Here is a 17320-nt window from a genome sequence, read left to right as displayed (position 1 = left end):
AATCATGTGCAATGGTCACTGTGGGCTGGGATAGAGTGTAAATTGTCCACGGAGTTCATTTAGTCCATAACTGTGAGCTCTACCTGTCATAACAGTCCTTCGGCACAGTTGGGTTACTGCATGCAGAAGCTAGTTCTGGTTCCATCAGTTTGTTCTTCTTTAACCTGGGTACTTCTTACTGTAATACTGTTAGCAAGACATACAACAACCATAACAGTGGTGACATACAGTATTATGTAGCAATGCAACATGCTATTCAAGTTCTTGGCTGTTCTCATCCAGCATCGGATCACCGTGAGGTACACGACATCCCCATCCTTCCTCATTACCCACCACGTGCACCCAGGTCCCTGAGCAGAAGTAATCCCATGAATAGGCTTGCCTTTTCCTAAGGCAGGAGTAACCCAAACTGCCTTTGGGTACGTGTTCTTTACGTGCACCACCAGGACTTCATCCCCTTTTATGGTACACAAGAGGTTTGACTGGGCAGGACGAGCTTCATTGGCAGATCCCCAAAAGTGGACTAACCAGGAGGCTTTTGCTAGATGCGTGTCTCACTGTTTGCATGTCCCAGCACCCATTGCTCTCAGTGCAGTCTTGAACAGTCCACTGTACCATTTGATTTTGGTGGGTGTGCGTGGCAGGGGATGCGATATAACCACTTAGTGCCACGCTCCTTGGCCCAAGTGCTTATAAGGTTGTTTTGGAAATGAATCCCTTTGTCTGACTCAATTCTTTCTGGGGCTCCATGTTGCCACAAGACTTGCTTTTCTGGAGCCAGGATAGTATTTTGGGCAGGAACATGGTGCACGGGATGCGTTTCCAGCCATCGGGTTGCTTCCACTGTTGTACGCACATGGCCTTTGCCATGGCAAATTATGTGGGAGTGTGATACAATCCACCAGCCAGGCCACCCATATTTATATTTCAGCCATCGTCCTACATACAAAGGGGCTTTATTTGCTTGTTTTGATTAATTACAACGCATATTTCACATTCATGGATAAACCGTGAAATAGCATCCATGATCACATCCACCCCTCAATCGCAAAGCACATCTATGGGTTGCATCTCTTCCTTGGTGGCCTGGAGTGTCATGGGCCCACTGAGCTAGAAATAATTCACTCTTATGTAGCCAGATCAGATCTACCTGCTTCTGCTGAAGCTAAGAGAGGTACTCAGTGAGTTCTTTGCCTCAGTCAGGCTTCCTACAGCTGTCGTGTCCCCGTCGTGTATGGCTGCAAGATTAGGAAACACGGGAAGACTACTGCTCACTTCTGCAGGGAGAAATGTAGTCATAGCTCAGTTAGAGTTGAAACTGGCCAGTAGTGTGGGAAACAATAAAACCATTTTTTTTATATCTTAACAACAAAAGGAGAACCAGAGAGAACATTTGTTTGTTACTTGATGAGAATGGCTGCCTTACCAACAGGGACATGGACAAAGCAGACATATTTAATGCCTTCTTTGCCTCTGTCTTCCGCAGTGATGTTGGGCTCTGGCACCTCAGGTGCCTGGAGTTGAAGGACAGTGAGTGCACTAACAATCAGTTCCCAGCCAACCCTGAACTTGTTTGGGATTTCTTGCTCCACCTGGAAGTACAGAAGTCCATCAATCACCAACAGCCTGAGATTCTGCACCTGGGGATTGAGATGCTGAAGAGCAGCCCTGCTGAAAAAGATTTGGGGGTCTTGATCAGCAGCAAGTTGAATGTGGGTCAGAAGTGCTCATCAAGCTGCTTTCCACTATCTTTCACCAGGGTAAGATTAGGTTGGACATCAGGAAAAACTTCTTTACAGACAGGGTTGTGAAGCACTGGAATGGGCTCCTCAGGGAGGTGGTTGAGTCACCATCCCTGGATGTGTTTAAAAACCATTTGGATGTGGTGCTCAGGGACATGATTTCGTGGTGGGCTGTTAGAGTGAGGGTAGTATGGTTAGATTGCAGTTGGACTTGATGGTCTTTAAGGTCTTTTCGAACCTGAGCAATTCTATGACTCTATCAGCAGTCTTGATCAACAGAGGAGGTCTCAGAAGACAGGAGACGGCCTGCGTACATAAGTGTGACACTCATGTGCAAGAGGGGTTGGAAAGAAGATCTGGGAATCTCCAGGCCTGTCAGCCTGACCTTAGTGTGGGGAATGTCATGGAGCAGATCATCTTGAGAGTGGGACCAGACCCTAGAGGACAACCAAGGGATCAAGAATAGCCAGGGAGGTTGGCCAACATCATCTCCTTCTGTGAACAGTTGACCCGCCTCGTAGGTGAGGGAAAAGCTGTGAATGTAAGTGTACCCGAACTTCAGAAAAGCTTTAACTGTCTTCCACTGCACTTTCAAGACAAGGGACAGATGGATTTGAACTTGGCAAGGGATGTGAAAAATAACAAGAAGCAGTTCTTCAGGTACATAGGCAGGAGGAGACAGACAGAAGGAGTGTTCTCCCTCTGATAAATGAGAACGGAGAGCTGGCTTCCTCAGACACAGAAAAAGCTGCTGTGCTCTGTAAGTACTTTTCCTCAATCTTCACTGGTGGTCAGGATCCTCCACGTCTATCAGGACCCTGAACATCTAAGTGTGGGTGAGAGGGGCAGATTCTGTCCCACTGTAACAGTGGAACAAGTCCAAGTCCTCCTCATGAATCTAAGTGTACATAAGTCCGCGAGGCCGGATGATATCCATCCTAGGGTTCTGAAAGAGATGGCTGATGTGTTTGCCGAGCTGCTCTCCATCATGTCTGAAAAATCATGGCTGTCTGGTGAAGTCCCTGGTGACTGGAAAAAGGAAAACATTATTCCCATTTTAAAAAAGGAAGAAAGAATGACCCAGGGAAGTACAGGCCAGTGAGCCTCATCTCTGTGCTTGGGAAGATCATGGAGCAGATCCTCCTGGTTACCATGTTAAGGCACATACAAGACAAAGAGGTGATCTGAGACAGTCAGCATGGCTTCAGCAAGGGCAGATCTTGCCTGACCAATCTGGAGGCCTTCTGTGATGGCGTGACGGCTCCAGTGGATGGGGAAAGGCGGTGATGTCATCTACCTGGACTTCTGCAAGGCCTTTGACATGGTCCCTCACCACATCCTTCTCTCTAAATTGGAGAGGTGTGGATTTGAAGGATGGACTGTTGGATGGATTAGGAATAGGTTGGTTGGTCGCAGACAAAGGGTTCTGATCAATGGTTCTGTGTCAGGGTGGAGACCGGTCACAAGTGGTGTCCCTCAGGGGTTGGTCTTGGGCTCGGTGCTCTTCAGCATCTTCATCAATGACAGACGATGGCGTCGAGTGCAGCCTCAGCAAGTCTGCAGATGACACCAAGCTGAGCGGTGCAGTCGATGCACTGGAAGGAAGGGAAGCCTCCAGAGGGATCTGGATAGGATGGAGAAGTGGGCCCATGGGAACCTAATGAGGTTCAACAAGGCCAGTGCAGGGGGCTGCATTGGATCGGGGCAATCCCAGGTATTTACACAGACTGGGGGAAGAGCTCCTTGAGAGCAGCCCTGCGGAGAAGCACACTGGGGTTCCTGGGAGATGAGAAGCCAAACATGAGGCAGCAGTGTGCACCTGCAGCCCGGAAGGGCAACTGTGTTCTGGGCTGCATGAAAAAGGGGCGGCCAGCAGGGACAGGGAGGTGATCGTCCCCCTCTGCTCAGCTCTTGTGAGGCCCCGTCTGCAGCGCTGCGTCCAGGCCTGGGGCTCCCAGCACAAGATGCAGGGCTCTTTGGATGGGTCTAGAGGAGGGCCACTAAGATGATCAGAAGGCTTGTTTAGCTTGGAGAAGAGAAGGGTCCAGGAGACCTCATTGCAGCCTTCCAGTACTTGAAGGAGCATATAAACAATGGCCAAGGTTAACTGTATGAGTTTCAATAGGGCCAAGTGTCAGCTCCTGCATTTTGGTCACAACAAGCCCAGGCAACCCTACAGGCTTGGGGGGAAGTGGCTGGAAAGCTGCCTGATGGAAAGGGACTTTGGGTACTGATGGACAGTCAGCTGAAGATGAGCCAGCAGTGTGCACAGGTGGCCAAGAAGGCCAGTAGCATCCTGGTTGTATCAGGAATGGTGTGGTGAGCAGGACCAGGGAAGTCATCCTGCCCTGCGCTGCACTGGTGAGGCCTCACCTCAAATACTGTGTTGTGTTTTGGGCAACTCAGTACAGAAAGGACGTGGAGGTGCTGGAGCAGGTCCGAAGAAGGACAAAAAGGCTGGTGAAGGGCTTGGAGAACATGACCTGTGAGGAACTGGGAGTGTTTAGTTTGGGGAAGAGGAGGCTGAGGGGAGACCTGATTGCTCTCTTCCAATAGATGAAAGGATGATTGCAGCAGAGCGGGCTTGGTCTCTTCTCACAGGTGACAGGATGAGGGGAAATGTGCCAGGGTAAGATTGGGTTGGATATCAGGAGACACTTCTTTACAGAAAGGGTTGTGAAGTGCTGGAATGGGCTCCTCAGGGAGACGGCTCAGTCACCATCCCTGGATGTGTTTAAAAACCATTTGGATGTGGTGCTCAGGGACGTGATTTAGCAGAGGGCTGTTAGGGTGTGTGGCAAGGTTGTGGACAGACTTGATAGTCTTTAAGGTTTTTTCCCACCTGAGCGATTCCATAATTCTATGATTCTATGACTTCACCTGACCACCACAACTACTCAAATATCATTGAGAGTGCCTTGGCCTCTGTCCTCCTTTGGACTCGGCTGCTAGTGGTGTGGCTGAGCATCCTATTTCTGCAGCTGACTTCATGTCTCTCAGCTCATTTCTGCCCTCTCCCCCTTGGCGCTGCCATCTTCCCCAGACTGACCTCCTGTGAAATGATGCAGCCCAAGAAAGTAGAAAAAAAAACACAATTAAATCTGTATTTCGTACGGGAAATGTGTCTTTGAAACTGTGAAGCATGAGGATGAAGGGAGGTGGCTGCACCCACCTTGGGGACCCAACCCTCCTTGGGGACACAGCCCTCCTTGGGGACACAGCCCTTCCTGGGGACCCAGCGCTCCTTGGAGACTCCACGCAGTGGGGAGAAGAGGCAGCAGGGATACTCACAGGCCACCATTACTTCCCCTGCCCTCCAGCACTGCCACCTGCAGCAGAAAGAAGTCTGGGCCCGCACCTCTCCCTGCTGGAGCGTGAGACAGCACAGCAGTGTGCCTACTGTGGTGACGATGGGGACTGTAAGCAGGCAGGGACCCCAGAGACAGGTGATGGGTGAGACCATGACCGAGCAGGTCATCCATACCAGGCTGGGGACGCGGTGTGTGCTGTCCCCTCCTGGAGCCTGCTGGAGCTTGGTTCTCAGCACCAAAACACACTTCTGTGGTGGAAATCTGGATGGGAGGGGTGGTGGCACAAGCTGTGGCTGGACGCGGTCACTCCCAGGGCTCTGTCCCGGCTCTGGTCCCATCTGACACAGACCTGTAAGATGGCACGGGGTGCAAGGGGCCCACTGGGATCGGCTCTTTGTTCTGTACAGGATAACCAAGGAGTTGGGTCCTGTACCAACACGTTATCTTCAGGAGGCATCAGGAATTTCCTGAACTCTGTGTGATGGTCCCAGCGAACATCTGGGAGGTTGCAGGCACCCACAAAGACAAGGGAATCTCCAGGTATTATTTGGGATATTATTTTTATTGCGATTATGTGACATACTATTACATGGGACGCTATGGTTTGGATATAGATTGAGTAGTATAAGAAGGATTAAATTTTTCGTTATAATTACTTAAGATACCATTACCTTGGCTACTATTATTTGATATTAGCAGTACAAGAAGTTGCTGAAAAGAATTGTTATACTCAGAGAGGCACTATTATTAACAAGTAATTCTATTTGCAAAATACTCTGAATGCATTGATTATTTGAAGAAGGCAAACATAGTAAGGCAGCAAGAAAGCAGCTTATTAGTATTTCTACCCCTGTGCATGGGGTGCTGAGCTCCAACTGTGAAATGATCCAGCACAATAAGATGGAAAGGAACGCCTACAGAATGGTCATCTTTTGAAGGAAGTGGACATGTGGAAAGACGAATGGTGGAGACAAAGCTCTGCCAGGGGTCTGTGCTGGCGAATGAGACTCTGGAATCCTCTCAGACGATCGCATTGTGCTGTGCCTGGGAGAGTTGGGAGATAGCACCCAAAGCCTCCAAACGTTCTTGGAGAACACAATCATTCTGGGGGACCTGAACAACTGCTGAGGATGCAGCCCTCCTTGGAAACCCAAACCTGATGGGAGCTGAACCCTCACTGGGGAACCCAACCATTCTTGGGGACTGGACCATCAGTGGGGAAAACAGCCCTCTTTTGGGAACCCAACTCTTCCAAGGATCCTGCTTGCCTTGTGGAACCCAGACCTCTTGGGGACCGAACCGTCACAGGGGAACTCAACCCTCGTCAGGCATCCAGGTCCCCTGGTGACCCAACCCTCTTCTGGGAACCCGGATCTTGTGGATCCATAACCCTTCTTGGGGACACAAGCACACGGGGCGCAGTGACACCAAATGTACTCACAGTCAAACTTTCAAGTTCCTCTTCAAGGCTCTGTGTCTGCAGGAAAAGAATATGTTTTGTCCTGGGACTTGTGTGGCCCCACTGCAAATGCCCCAACCTGGCTCCATACTTACAGACTGAAAGCTGAAATTCCCCAGATCCAGCAGATAGAGAGCAAAGTTGATGCAGTTGTTCTCGAATAAATTGTACTTGGCTGTGCTGTCCATCAGCTCCCTGACTTTTCTCTTGAAGGTCTCAAGGTTGATCCCCTCCTTTTTCCTGAGAACCTTGCCTTTCCCCCTCTGCTGCCTCATAACCTGGAACCCTTCCTTGCTTATTTGCCCTGCACTTGAATATCCGATACCTGAAAAGTGAAGAGTTGGCCATCACCCTGTCGCTCTGTGGGCTGCCATGACATGAAGGCAGGGCACGTGCACTTACTCTGGAAGTGGATGACCTCCCCGTCCCCACAATAGACAACCGCGTGCTTGAAGCTGAGCGTAGCATTGCTGCTGGACTGCATGTTGAAAAGCACTATGTCCCCAGCCTCAATGCTGTTCTCTGATACTTCCATAAGGATGTTCTTATAACTAGGAAGGAAATCTTGTAGGAGGAAATCTCTCGTCTCTCTTGCTTTTTCCTTGGGAGGGAATGGTGAGAAGCAGCTTCAACACAGAAGCAGCCACATCACCCCAAAACTCTGGGGCAGCACACGGAGAGCTGGGGAGAACAGTGATTCACAGCCCTTCTACTCACCGAACAACTGCTGCTTATGTTTGCCATCTGCAAGGAGAGAAAGGAAATGTCAGCACAAGCACAACCATCTTACCTCACTGGAAGTCTCCTGTCCCCCCTGCTCTCCTGATGCTGGTCCGTCCCCCGCGTGGGGCTGGCAGCGTCCTTACAGTGCTGTGCTGGTGGGCAGAGGTGTGGGCAGGCAGCGTGGTGCTGGGGCCGGCACACGCAGCGCTCTGCTCCGTGCAGACACCAGTGTTGAGCGGGATGCTGCTTCGTCAAGTGAAACCAAAAGTAAAAGGAGGCAGGAAGATCCCCAACAGCTTTCTTTTTCTGCTTCTCAGAGTGTTAGTTTTAATTTTCTCTGGTTAGTATCAGTGCTAACAAGTAGCTTTTCTCTGCAGATAACTCAGGGTGTTTTCACCTTTGGCAGATAACGGAAAGTTGTGGGTTTTTGGCTGGGCACTGATTTCAAACATTCAATCAGGCTACAAAGCAGTGCAAACAGGAAGGCACAGCTGAAGTAAGTCTGTGCTATGGGCAGGTCAGCTGGAGGTCAGGGAAGTGTTCTGCGCTGGAGTGTGGTGCCATGGAACATGCTGCATGAGCAACAGCAACAAGACTGGAGTTCAAGAAGTGTTTGAACAGTGCTGTGATGTGTGAGGTTTGATTTTGTGTGTTCCTGCGCGGAGCTGAGCGTTGGATTTGATGATCCCCGAGGATCCCTTCCAACTCAGGACTTTCAAGATCAGGCTGGGGAGCTCTGAACACCTGTTGAAGCTGTGAGTGTCACTGTTCATTGCACAGTGGTTGGACTGATGGCCTTCAGGAATCCCTTTTGTAGAGTCTGGCCCAAGGATAACCTCATAAAGAAGGGGAGAAGAAGAGTGGCTGGAAGCTGTGCAGAGGAAGAGGATTTGGGGTTGTTAGTCAACAGCCAGCCACATGAACATGAGCCAGCGGGGTGCCCAAGGGAGCAAAAAGGCCAATGGCATCCTGGTTTGTGTCAGGAGGTGATCGTCCCTCTTAACTCAGCACTGGTGAGGCAGCATCTCCAGTGCCGTGTTCAGTGTCGGGTCCCTCACTGCAAACCAGACATTGAGGGTCTGCAGCATGTCCAGAGAAGGGCAATGGAGCAGTGAGGGGTCTGGATCACAAGTGTTATGGGGAGAGGCTGAGGAAGATGGATGGGTCAGTTGTGCTTCCTGTGGTTGACGCTCTGGGCTGGTGCCATATGCAGCTGATGCATTCCACTCGGTTCTTCTTTGTACCAGGATCTGTTCAATTTTCTTACACATACATGAAGTTAGCTTATCTAAGTGTACATCTTTGGAATGAAAGGAGCATGCCTTTAACAGGAATGAGAACAGATTCATTGTGTGTGAATTATTCTTTCTGTCATTGTTTTGTAGATATTATTTAACACATGACAGCAGGTTTGTTCTGTTGAGGAAGGCTGTGTAGAGAGCACTGGTTGTGGTGGTGTACAGTAAGAAAAGAAAGTGACAAGTCCAATTTTTGCTAAATTTTAATAATTCTGCTAAATGCTTTATATAGTGTACATGGATTTTCCAACTGGATGTGGGATACACATGGGAGATGAAAACATCTCTGATATTAGGGAATATATTTACCCTGTATGTCACCCTTATTGCCAGTAAGATACAGATGTATACTCTGCATCTTGTGCTAAATAGTTTAATGGGATACAAAAACAAACAAACAAACAAAAAAAACGACTACACAAACATTCAGCCAATTGTTTGGTGTCATTTCATTTTAATTTAACCCGAGGGAACTTCAACACCCCAATGACCCTCATCCATTTGGGGGTGACAGCCCCACATTCTTATTCCCAAATCCTTTATCTTGTATCCTTCATCCCACAGGTAGCCCAGGAAGGGTGCTCCAGACCTACGTGCTCCCCAGGTCGCGTCACCACCTCCTTCACTGCAGTGCTGGGAACGTCTAGGAGAGGAAACAGCTCTGGTCGAGGCGAGTATCATAATCCCCCCACACCTGAGGGCAAAGACACTCACCATGTCCCCAGTGAGCTGGCCCAGCCCCAACAGGGCAAGGGCGAAGTGGATGCAGTTACAGGTGACAGCATCATAGTCCAGCACCATGTCCATGGCTGCCCGGATCCGCCACTGCAGGGCAGTCGCATCCAGTCCCCCCTTCATCCGCAGCACCTTGGCAGGGCCTCGTGTCCTCAGGAGGTGGCTCTTACCGTGCTTGGCCACAATCCCTGTTGGGGATGTTCCTGAGGTGCCTGTGGCGTAGAGGAGATGGCGTTCAATGAAGGTTGAGGGTCAGAAGGAGGAGCTGGGTCCCCAAATAGGGTAGAGGTGTCCAAATAGGTTTGAAGTGCTCAAGGAGTGTTGGGGTCATCAAGAAGGTTAGGGAGTTGGAATCACCGGAAGTGTTGGGTCCCCAAATAGGGTTGAGGTGCCCAAAAAGAGTTGGGGTCATCCCTTGATGAGTTCCCAGTAACCTGGGGCATTTGTTTCCCAAATTGAGTTGAGATCTCCAAGGAAGACAGATTATCAAGGAGGTTTGGGGGTGACCTGAGGTGTTGGATCCCCAAATAAGGTCAGGGTGCCCAAGGATCGTTGTGGTCCCCAAGCATGAGCTGCTTTGCCTCATGTCCCCCGTGTGGAGTTTCCTCCCACTGCTCACCTTCCAGGTGGATGATCTCCCCATCACCGCAATAGACACCAGCGTGGGCACCCCACCAGCCGGGTCCCCTCGATGCCAGTGGGAAGAGGAAGAGGTCCCCAGGCTGGGGCTCAGCTGCCCCGTTGGGCACCACATCAAAGTGCTGACCCAGCAGCCCCTCACAGAGGAAGAATGCCGCTGTGCTTGCCGCTCCTGCCACTGCCTGGGGACACCACCACATGTCACCTCCAGCCAGGTGCCACCCTGCAGGTTTGTCCCTGTCCTGCAGAGGTTTGGATCTCCATGGACCAGGGAAGAGATCTGGGAGGTCATCTCCAGTCAACTCAGGTGGACAGCTTGAGTCCAGAGCAACCATGGGCATTGAGCAAAAGCAGGTTTGCCCTATAGGTGGTAGGATGGGTAGTGTGGGGTGCAGCTGTGGATGCTGGCACTTACCTGCTTGGAGCTGCTCACCTGGAAGGACAAATACCCATTGGTCACGCTGGTAGAACTGGGACCCACCTCACCCCAGGCCCCAGCTGCAGACAGTTTTGGGGCAGCGTCACCAAGGTGTGTCCCTTGGTGTCACCTGTGCTGCCTTGATCTGTTCCATCCAAACCTGCCACATCCAGGAGCGCAGCCAGTACCGGAGCTGGAGGAATGGTGGGACCTTGTCCTGCAGGGTCAGCAGCAAGGAGCTCACCTGGGGGTCAGCGAAGCCAGAACCAGCCTGGTGGCACCCACACCTGCTGTCACCCACCCTGGTGGCACCCACACCTGCTGTCACCAACCCTGGTGGCACCCACTTCACCCCCAACACCCTCTCCATTCACCCACGTCCCCTTTCCCTCACACTCAGCACAAACAATGCAGGTGCCACGGCCCCAGGGTGGAAAAAGAGGAAGGGGGTAGGATGGCCTCCCTGGTGGCTCCCCAGCTACCTGCTCCAGGAGGTCCATCTGGAATGAAAGACATGGCATCCACAGAGCTGTGCCACCCTGGCTTGGGGATCTCGGTGTCCCCAAGTCCTTGGCAGGATCACATCACCAAACACCAATCTATGGCCTCAGTCACCACACTATCCCTGAGGACATGCCTGAGCACTCCTCTCCACCCTCACCTTAGAGACTCCTTCGATGTCCCCTTGTTGTGCTGTGATCCCCAGGCTGCAGGGCCCCAAGTCGCTGGCAGTGCCAGCACCCAGGAATGTGCCCAGACTGTCCTGACCGGCCCCACCACTGCCACTGAGCCCGCCCTGTCCAGGTGACATGGGTCCCTCCCAGGGGGAACAGTCTCCACCTGCTGGGACATTTCCTCCAGTAACCCCTTGATGACAAAAAGGTTGTCACAAAGCGCACAATGGACCTGAGCCTGTGACCACCAGCATGGTGCCACCTCCGCTATCATAGGGCTGTGCCTATGGAACGGCCACCGGGATGTCCCCGGGAAGATGCTTGCCCTTGAGGGTGGGTTTCATGGCTAGGTCAGCCCTGGAGCCCCATTAAAGTTTCATCTGGGGTCAGCAGAGGCTTTGGCAGGGCATGGAGCAGGTGACCTGGGAGCTGTCACCACCTGCTGCCCGCAGCCACTCGGCATCATTTGTCACAGCGGGAACACAAAGGGAAAAAGAGCTCTGGTAAAGGAGAGCTGATGACGGATGAAACCAGAGCCAGGCCCTGACATGGCTGAGCGCCAGTGGTGGTGTTAACCCATCGCAGTCACCTCTGGTGCCAGCAGGGGCTGCCTGAAGTCCCACATTGCTCTTGTTTCCTTCCAGAGCCTTGTATCTCCTGGTTGCTTTTGAACTCTCTTGATCCCTTTCACCAACTCCTGGTCCCCATCATCCCATTGTGGTCCCCACCATCCTCTCATCATCCCTACCACCCCTATTGCTCCTCACTGCTCCCTCCCAATCCTTGTTACCTTCCTAATTCCCATTGCATCCTCCTGGTCCCCACCAATCTTTTTTGGGCTCCGTCATCTTCTGCTGGTCATTATCAGATCATCTCCCTATCCTATGGTCCCATTCCAGTCCCCATCAAACCTTTCTGGTCCCCTCTATCACTCCCTCCTGATGCTTGTCCCCTATTGGTCTCTGCCATCTTCTCCTGGTCCCCATAGCACCTTCCTGGTGCCTTCCACTCCCTCCTGGTCCCCAGTGGGACCTCCTGGGCTCCAACGTCTCCTCGTGATCCCCATTACGCTCTCCTGATCTTTGTCGTCATCTCCTAGTTGCCCCAACCAGTTCCCAAACTCCACCCTCCCCACCTGGTCCCCTCCTGGTTCCTACAACCTTCTTCTTGTCCCCAGCCATGCTGTCCCCTGACTGCAGCACATCCATTTGCTCCCCGTGGCTGGTGGGATTAGTGCAGCCAGAACCCAGCGACAGTCTCAAGACTGCCAGCAGCATCTTGGGGTAATTAGTAAATTAGTAATTAAATGCTGGGAAGGAGGGAGGGAGCCGATCCCAAGGTTTTAGGCTGGGTAATCCCAAGCATCTGTCACAGAGCTGGGTCACGGGCTTTAACGTTTGCTCCTTCATATGGGGACCTCGGGGCTGAGCCCCTCAGCAGTGGCATTGGGTGCTGTCTGGTCCCCACTGTGCTTGAGTGCCCCTTTGGGCTGCTGGCAGAGACGCAGCGTTGGGGGCACCTCTGGATGTTCCACTGGGGCCACGTGGCCGGGTGCAAGAGCAAAATGGGGTGGGAACAATATTTTTGTAATTATTGGATTTCCTCGGTGCAATGATTATTGGCTGGTGGCAGATGGCTGCTGGGGCTAATCCCCTTCCCAAATCCCAGCTCCAGAGCTGGCTTTTTACCGGCGGTGTGGAGGGAAACATGGCTGGGTGGCAAATTAGCCGAGTCAGTGCTCATCACCATCCCTGGGGGCCAAAAGCCACTGCGTCCCATTACCATGGGGTATCCAGTGTCTGCCCCATGGGCAGTGGCCAAGGAGACCTGTGGGTATGCAGGGTACCCAGTTCCCACTGCATCAGCCCGGCACCTTTGTGGTGTTGCTTGTGGTAGGAACAAGATGGAGCCATGGACTGGGACACGGGAATGAGATGTTGGGATGGAGGATGCTGCTGATAGGGTGGAAGGATGCTGCATTTGGGATGGGGTGATGGTGGCAGTGGGATGGAGGATGCTGCAGTTGAGATGGGTGGGCTGATGCTGCATGTAGAGGTGATGGAGTGAAGCTGCAGGTGAGGACTGAGATGGATGGAGCCTCATCCCCCATATCCCCTCGTGTCACCACCTCTGGTCCTCAGCAGAACCCTTGCGAGAGATCCACCCCAACCTCAGCCTCAAGACTCCATCCCCCTCCCTGTCCCTGTCTCCACTGGCCTCACAGCCCACCCCGGACGGCCGCGGGGGGGTTTAGTGCCTAAAGCCCTCAAATCTCAAATTGTGCTGCCCTGTCACAGCGAGGGTTTAGCCTTCGTTGCGTAACCCTTGGGCCACCTGGCCCCATGCTGCTGCGTCAGCAGCCACGGCCCAAAGCCCCCAAAGGGACACTGAGGCTGCTGGCCCCAGGGGGACACACGATACCCCTGACCCAGCACTAATCCTCTTTGGGGGACCCCCATCAATTATCCCCCTCAATTGGAGCTTGTAATTAATTGCCTGGGGACAGGGAAGGGGGGCTTGTGCCGTCCCCCCACCCCGTAATTACCACTTTTCGTTATTCCTCTCTAAACTCCTTAACAAGGGGCTTATGTGCTTACAGGGCCTGGTGGGCGCAGCACGGGGGGACATAGGGGTCACCCCTGCACCCCAACACTCCTCCACAATCCCAGCCCTCTGCTTCCCAGGGCCAGCGTCTCTGTGACCCCCGTGTCCCCACTGCGGGTGGCTTTGGTGGCTTTGGTGGCTTTGGTGTCGCAGGGTTTAGGGTTACAGGGAGGCAGCCATGCCGGGGCTCAGCACCTTTTTAATTCTTCATCGCGTGGCTGATTGATCCCCCCCCGCACAGACACTAAAGATTAAGACGGTGACAAACAGGCGGCTGCTTACACAGCGCCCGCGCTAATCTGCCTTGAAGAGAGCACAGCCACAGCCCCATCCTGCAGAGCGGGGACAGGGACAGCCCAGCATGGCTGCGTCGCCGGAGGGGTCGGTGGTGAGCGCCGGGCTGGAGGACAGCCCCTCGGGTAAGAGCCACATCCTGCTGCACAGGTCTGTCCCCAGTGGGTCCTTCTGCGGGATGCTCGGGTCCCCACCGGTGTCCTTCTTCAGGAATCCGTGGGGTCCAAACGTGGTCCTTTGGGATGCTCGGGGTCTTCCATTGCGGTCCTTCTCCGGGATGCTCAGGGTCCTCCATCGTGGTCTTTCTCAGGAATTCTCAGGGTCCCCCATCGTGAGCTGTCTCCAAGATATTTGGATCCTTATCACAGTTGTTTCCTAGTATGTTTGGGGTCCCTCATCACGGTTCTCCTCTAGAATATTTGGAGTCCCCATCATGGCTCTTCTCCAGGATATCTTGGGTCCCTACTACAGTCCTTCTCTAGGATGCTCTTAGTCACAGTCCTCTGAGATCCTTGGGAATTCTCATTGTGGCTCTTTTCCAGGATGCATGGCTTCTCCATCATCATCTTCTTCCCCAGGATATTTGGGGTTGCCATTGTACACCTTCTCCAGGATGCTTAGTGTCCACCACCACCTTCCTTCTGCAGGATGCTTAGGGTCCCCTGTTGTCCCATCCAAGACACACGGGTTTCCCAGCCATGACCCCTCCCCATGGTGCCCATGGTCCTCATTGTGGACCTTTTCCACCATGCCTGGGGACCCCCATCAGCATCCTTCTCCTGGCTACTTGGGGTCTCCAGCTCTGCTCCTTCTCTATGATACCTATGATACCTACAGACCCTCTTCTAGATGTCTATGGTCTCTGCTCTTCCCCCAAGGATGCTGTGGTCCCCTGCTGAGACTCTCCTATGGGGCCATGGTCACAATCACAGCCCCTATCTGGGGTAATGTGTCCCCAGCCATGGCCCTTCTCCAGGACACCTGTGGTCCCCACTTGTGGCTCTTTGTCATCATGCATGCTCTCCCCCCACTGGGACACCCAGTGTCCCCAGCCCCAGGAACACCATTTTATCCCATTTAAAAGTCCCATGAGAGTTCATTCCATGGCATCCCTGGGGTGTGGGCTGATGCTGAACCCTGTGTGCACCTCTTGGACTCCTCATCCATGTCCCCTGGGATATCTGAGGTCCCCCTGGGCCGGACCCATGGAGGTGGCAGTGCCCATCGTCTGAGTGAGGGCACTGATGGAGGGGGATGGGGACTCTGGGGTGTCTCTGCTCACCCTGTATGTTTTGGCTCTGCTCCCGCAGGACTGAGCCCAGCCCCTGGCAAGGCGCTGAGTCCCGTGCTGCTGTGCAAAGTGTGCGGGGACACCAGCAGTGGGAAGCACTATGGCATCTATGCCTGCAACGGCTGCAGTGGCTTCTTCAAGCGCAGCGTCCGCAGGAAGCTCATCTACAGGTGGGGATGGGGAATAGCCAGCTGGTGGGGACCCAGGGAATGGACACTGGGTGGGACAAAGGCTGTGGGTACAGGGGAGGACATGGCATTCAGTGGGGCAGGACACCCATCAAGGGAGGGTATTCACTGGGACACAGCACCTGTATGGGACAAGGCACCTATAGGGGATGAGGGCACCCGGAGGGGATGTGCATCTGCAGGGGACAGAACATCCCTGGGGCAAACAAGGCATTTGTTGGCGCAGGACACTCATGTGGCAATGGACCCATGGAGACAAGGCACCCATTAGGGACAGGATATTTACTGGGGCAGGGCACCCTCTGGCTGAAGGCCACCCAGCAGGGACAAAGCCTCCCTAGCATGGGGCATCCATGGGCCATGGGACACCCAGGGGAAGAGGGCCATCCCTGTGGGTGCAGCCAGGTACCACCTTTCCCTGCAGGTGCCAGGCAGGGACAGGGCTGTGCCCAGTGGACAAGGCACACCGCAACCAGTGCCAGGCATGCCGGCTCAAGAAGTGCCTGCAAGCTGGCATGAACAAGGATGGTGAGCAGGGCAGATGCGCTGGGGAGGGAGGTGGCAGAGTGCGTTGGCTACAGTTGATGTCACCTTGTTACCACAGCTGTGCAGAATGAACGCCAGCCCCGGAGCACAGCCCAGGTCCGGCTAGACAGCATTGAGCTGGATGCCGAGCTGCCCCCAGAGCACGTGGCTGCCACGCGTGATGTCCCCCCGGTTCCCTGCCCGGCCCCCCGTGGCCCCGGGGCTACTGCTGCCACTGCTGCCGTCCCCCGCACGCCCACACCACCCACCAACCACCGCTTCATGGCCAGCCTGATGACGGCCGAGACCTGTGCCAAGCTGGAGCCTGAAGATGGTGGGTGATCGCCGGCGGTGGGGAGGTACGGGGGGCAATGGGGTGATGTTGTGTCCCCATCCCTGCAGTTGATGAGACAGTAGATGTGACGGGTGGCGAGCCTGAGCGGGCGGGCGGTGAGTACCAGGTGGCCCCGTACCCAGCAGCTGGTCCTGAAAATGTCTACGAGACCTCGGCACGTCTCCTCTTCATGGCTGTCAAGTGGGCAAAGAACCTGCCTGTCTTCTCCAATCTTCCCTTCCGGGACCAGGTAGGGACCCCAAAAGCCTTAGATTGGGGTGGGGTTGGGATGGGGATAGCCTCTCCGTGACCACAGACCGAACCTTGGGGTGTCCCCAGGATGCCAATTTCTGGCCACAGGCTGAGCTGTGGGTGATGTTCCTCTGCCCAGCCAGGTGGGCTGATGGGTTATGGCTGCCCCCAGGTGATCCTGCTGGAGGAGGCGTGGAGCGAGCTGTTCCTGCTCTGTGCCATCCAGTGGTCCATGCCCCTGGAGAGCTGCCCGCTGCTGGCCGTCCCCGAGCCATCCCCCGGCAAACTGCTGCCAGCTGCTGTGGACGTGCGGGCGCTGCAGGAGACCCTGGGGCGCTTCAAAGCATTGGCGGTCGATCCCACCGAATTTGCCTGCATGAAGGCCGTGGTGCTCTTCAAGCCAGGTGAGAGCGCACACCCGGGTCCTCCGCTGCCTGTCCCCGTGTCACCCCAACACCCGCTGTCCTGGCAGAGACCCGCGGCCTGAAGGACCCTGAGCAAGTGGAGAACCTGCAGGACCAGTCGCAGGTGATGCTGGGCCAGCACAACCGCTCCCACTACCCTGGGCAGCCTGTCAGGTACAGCCAGCCCCAACCCCAGAGGTGCCGTTGACAGCGGGCTCTGTGACACCGCTCCATCCTCCAGGTTTGGGAAGCTGCTGCTGCTCCTGCCGGCGCTGCGCTTCCTCTCCTCTGAGCGCGTCGAGCTGCTCTTCTTCCGCCGTACCATCGGCAACACCCCCATGGAGAAGCTGCTCTGCGACATGTTCAAGAACTGACCCTCCCTGTTGTCACCTGGCTGCTGCTCGGTGTCTTCTGGGATACCCCCAGCTG

At 54.0% G+C, this 17320-nt stretch overlaps 1 protein-coding gene across 1 annotated transcript; it reads left to right on the top strand.

Moving 5' to 3' along the window:
* Positions 1-13964: 13964 nt before the first annotated feature.
* NR2E3 (nuclear receptor subfamily 2 group E member 3) lies at positions 13965-17265 on the top strand (the record flags this gene model as incomplete). Its single annotated transcript, XM_079540766.1, has 8 exons — positions 13965-14022; positions 15208-15358; positions 15801-15904; positions 15981-16235; positions 16304-16485; positions 16660-16891; positions 16960-17065; positions 17133-17265. 8 exons carry the CDS (start codon positions 13965-13967, stop codon positions 17263-17265), a joined length of 1221 nt encoding a protein of 406 aa, XP_079396892.1.
* Positions 17266-17320: the final 55 nt, after the last annotated feature.

This window comes from Tetrao urogallus, assembly GCF_951394365.1.
Source record: "Tetrao urogallus genome assembly, chromosome: 11".
Classification (NCBI taxonomy): domain Eukaryota; kingdom Metazoa; phylum Chordata; class Aves; order Galliformes; family Phasianidae; genus Tetrao; species Tetrao urogallus.
Note: the sequence above shows the minus strand (reverse complement) of the source record. Positions and strands in the feature narration are given on the sequence as shown.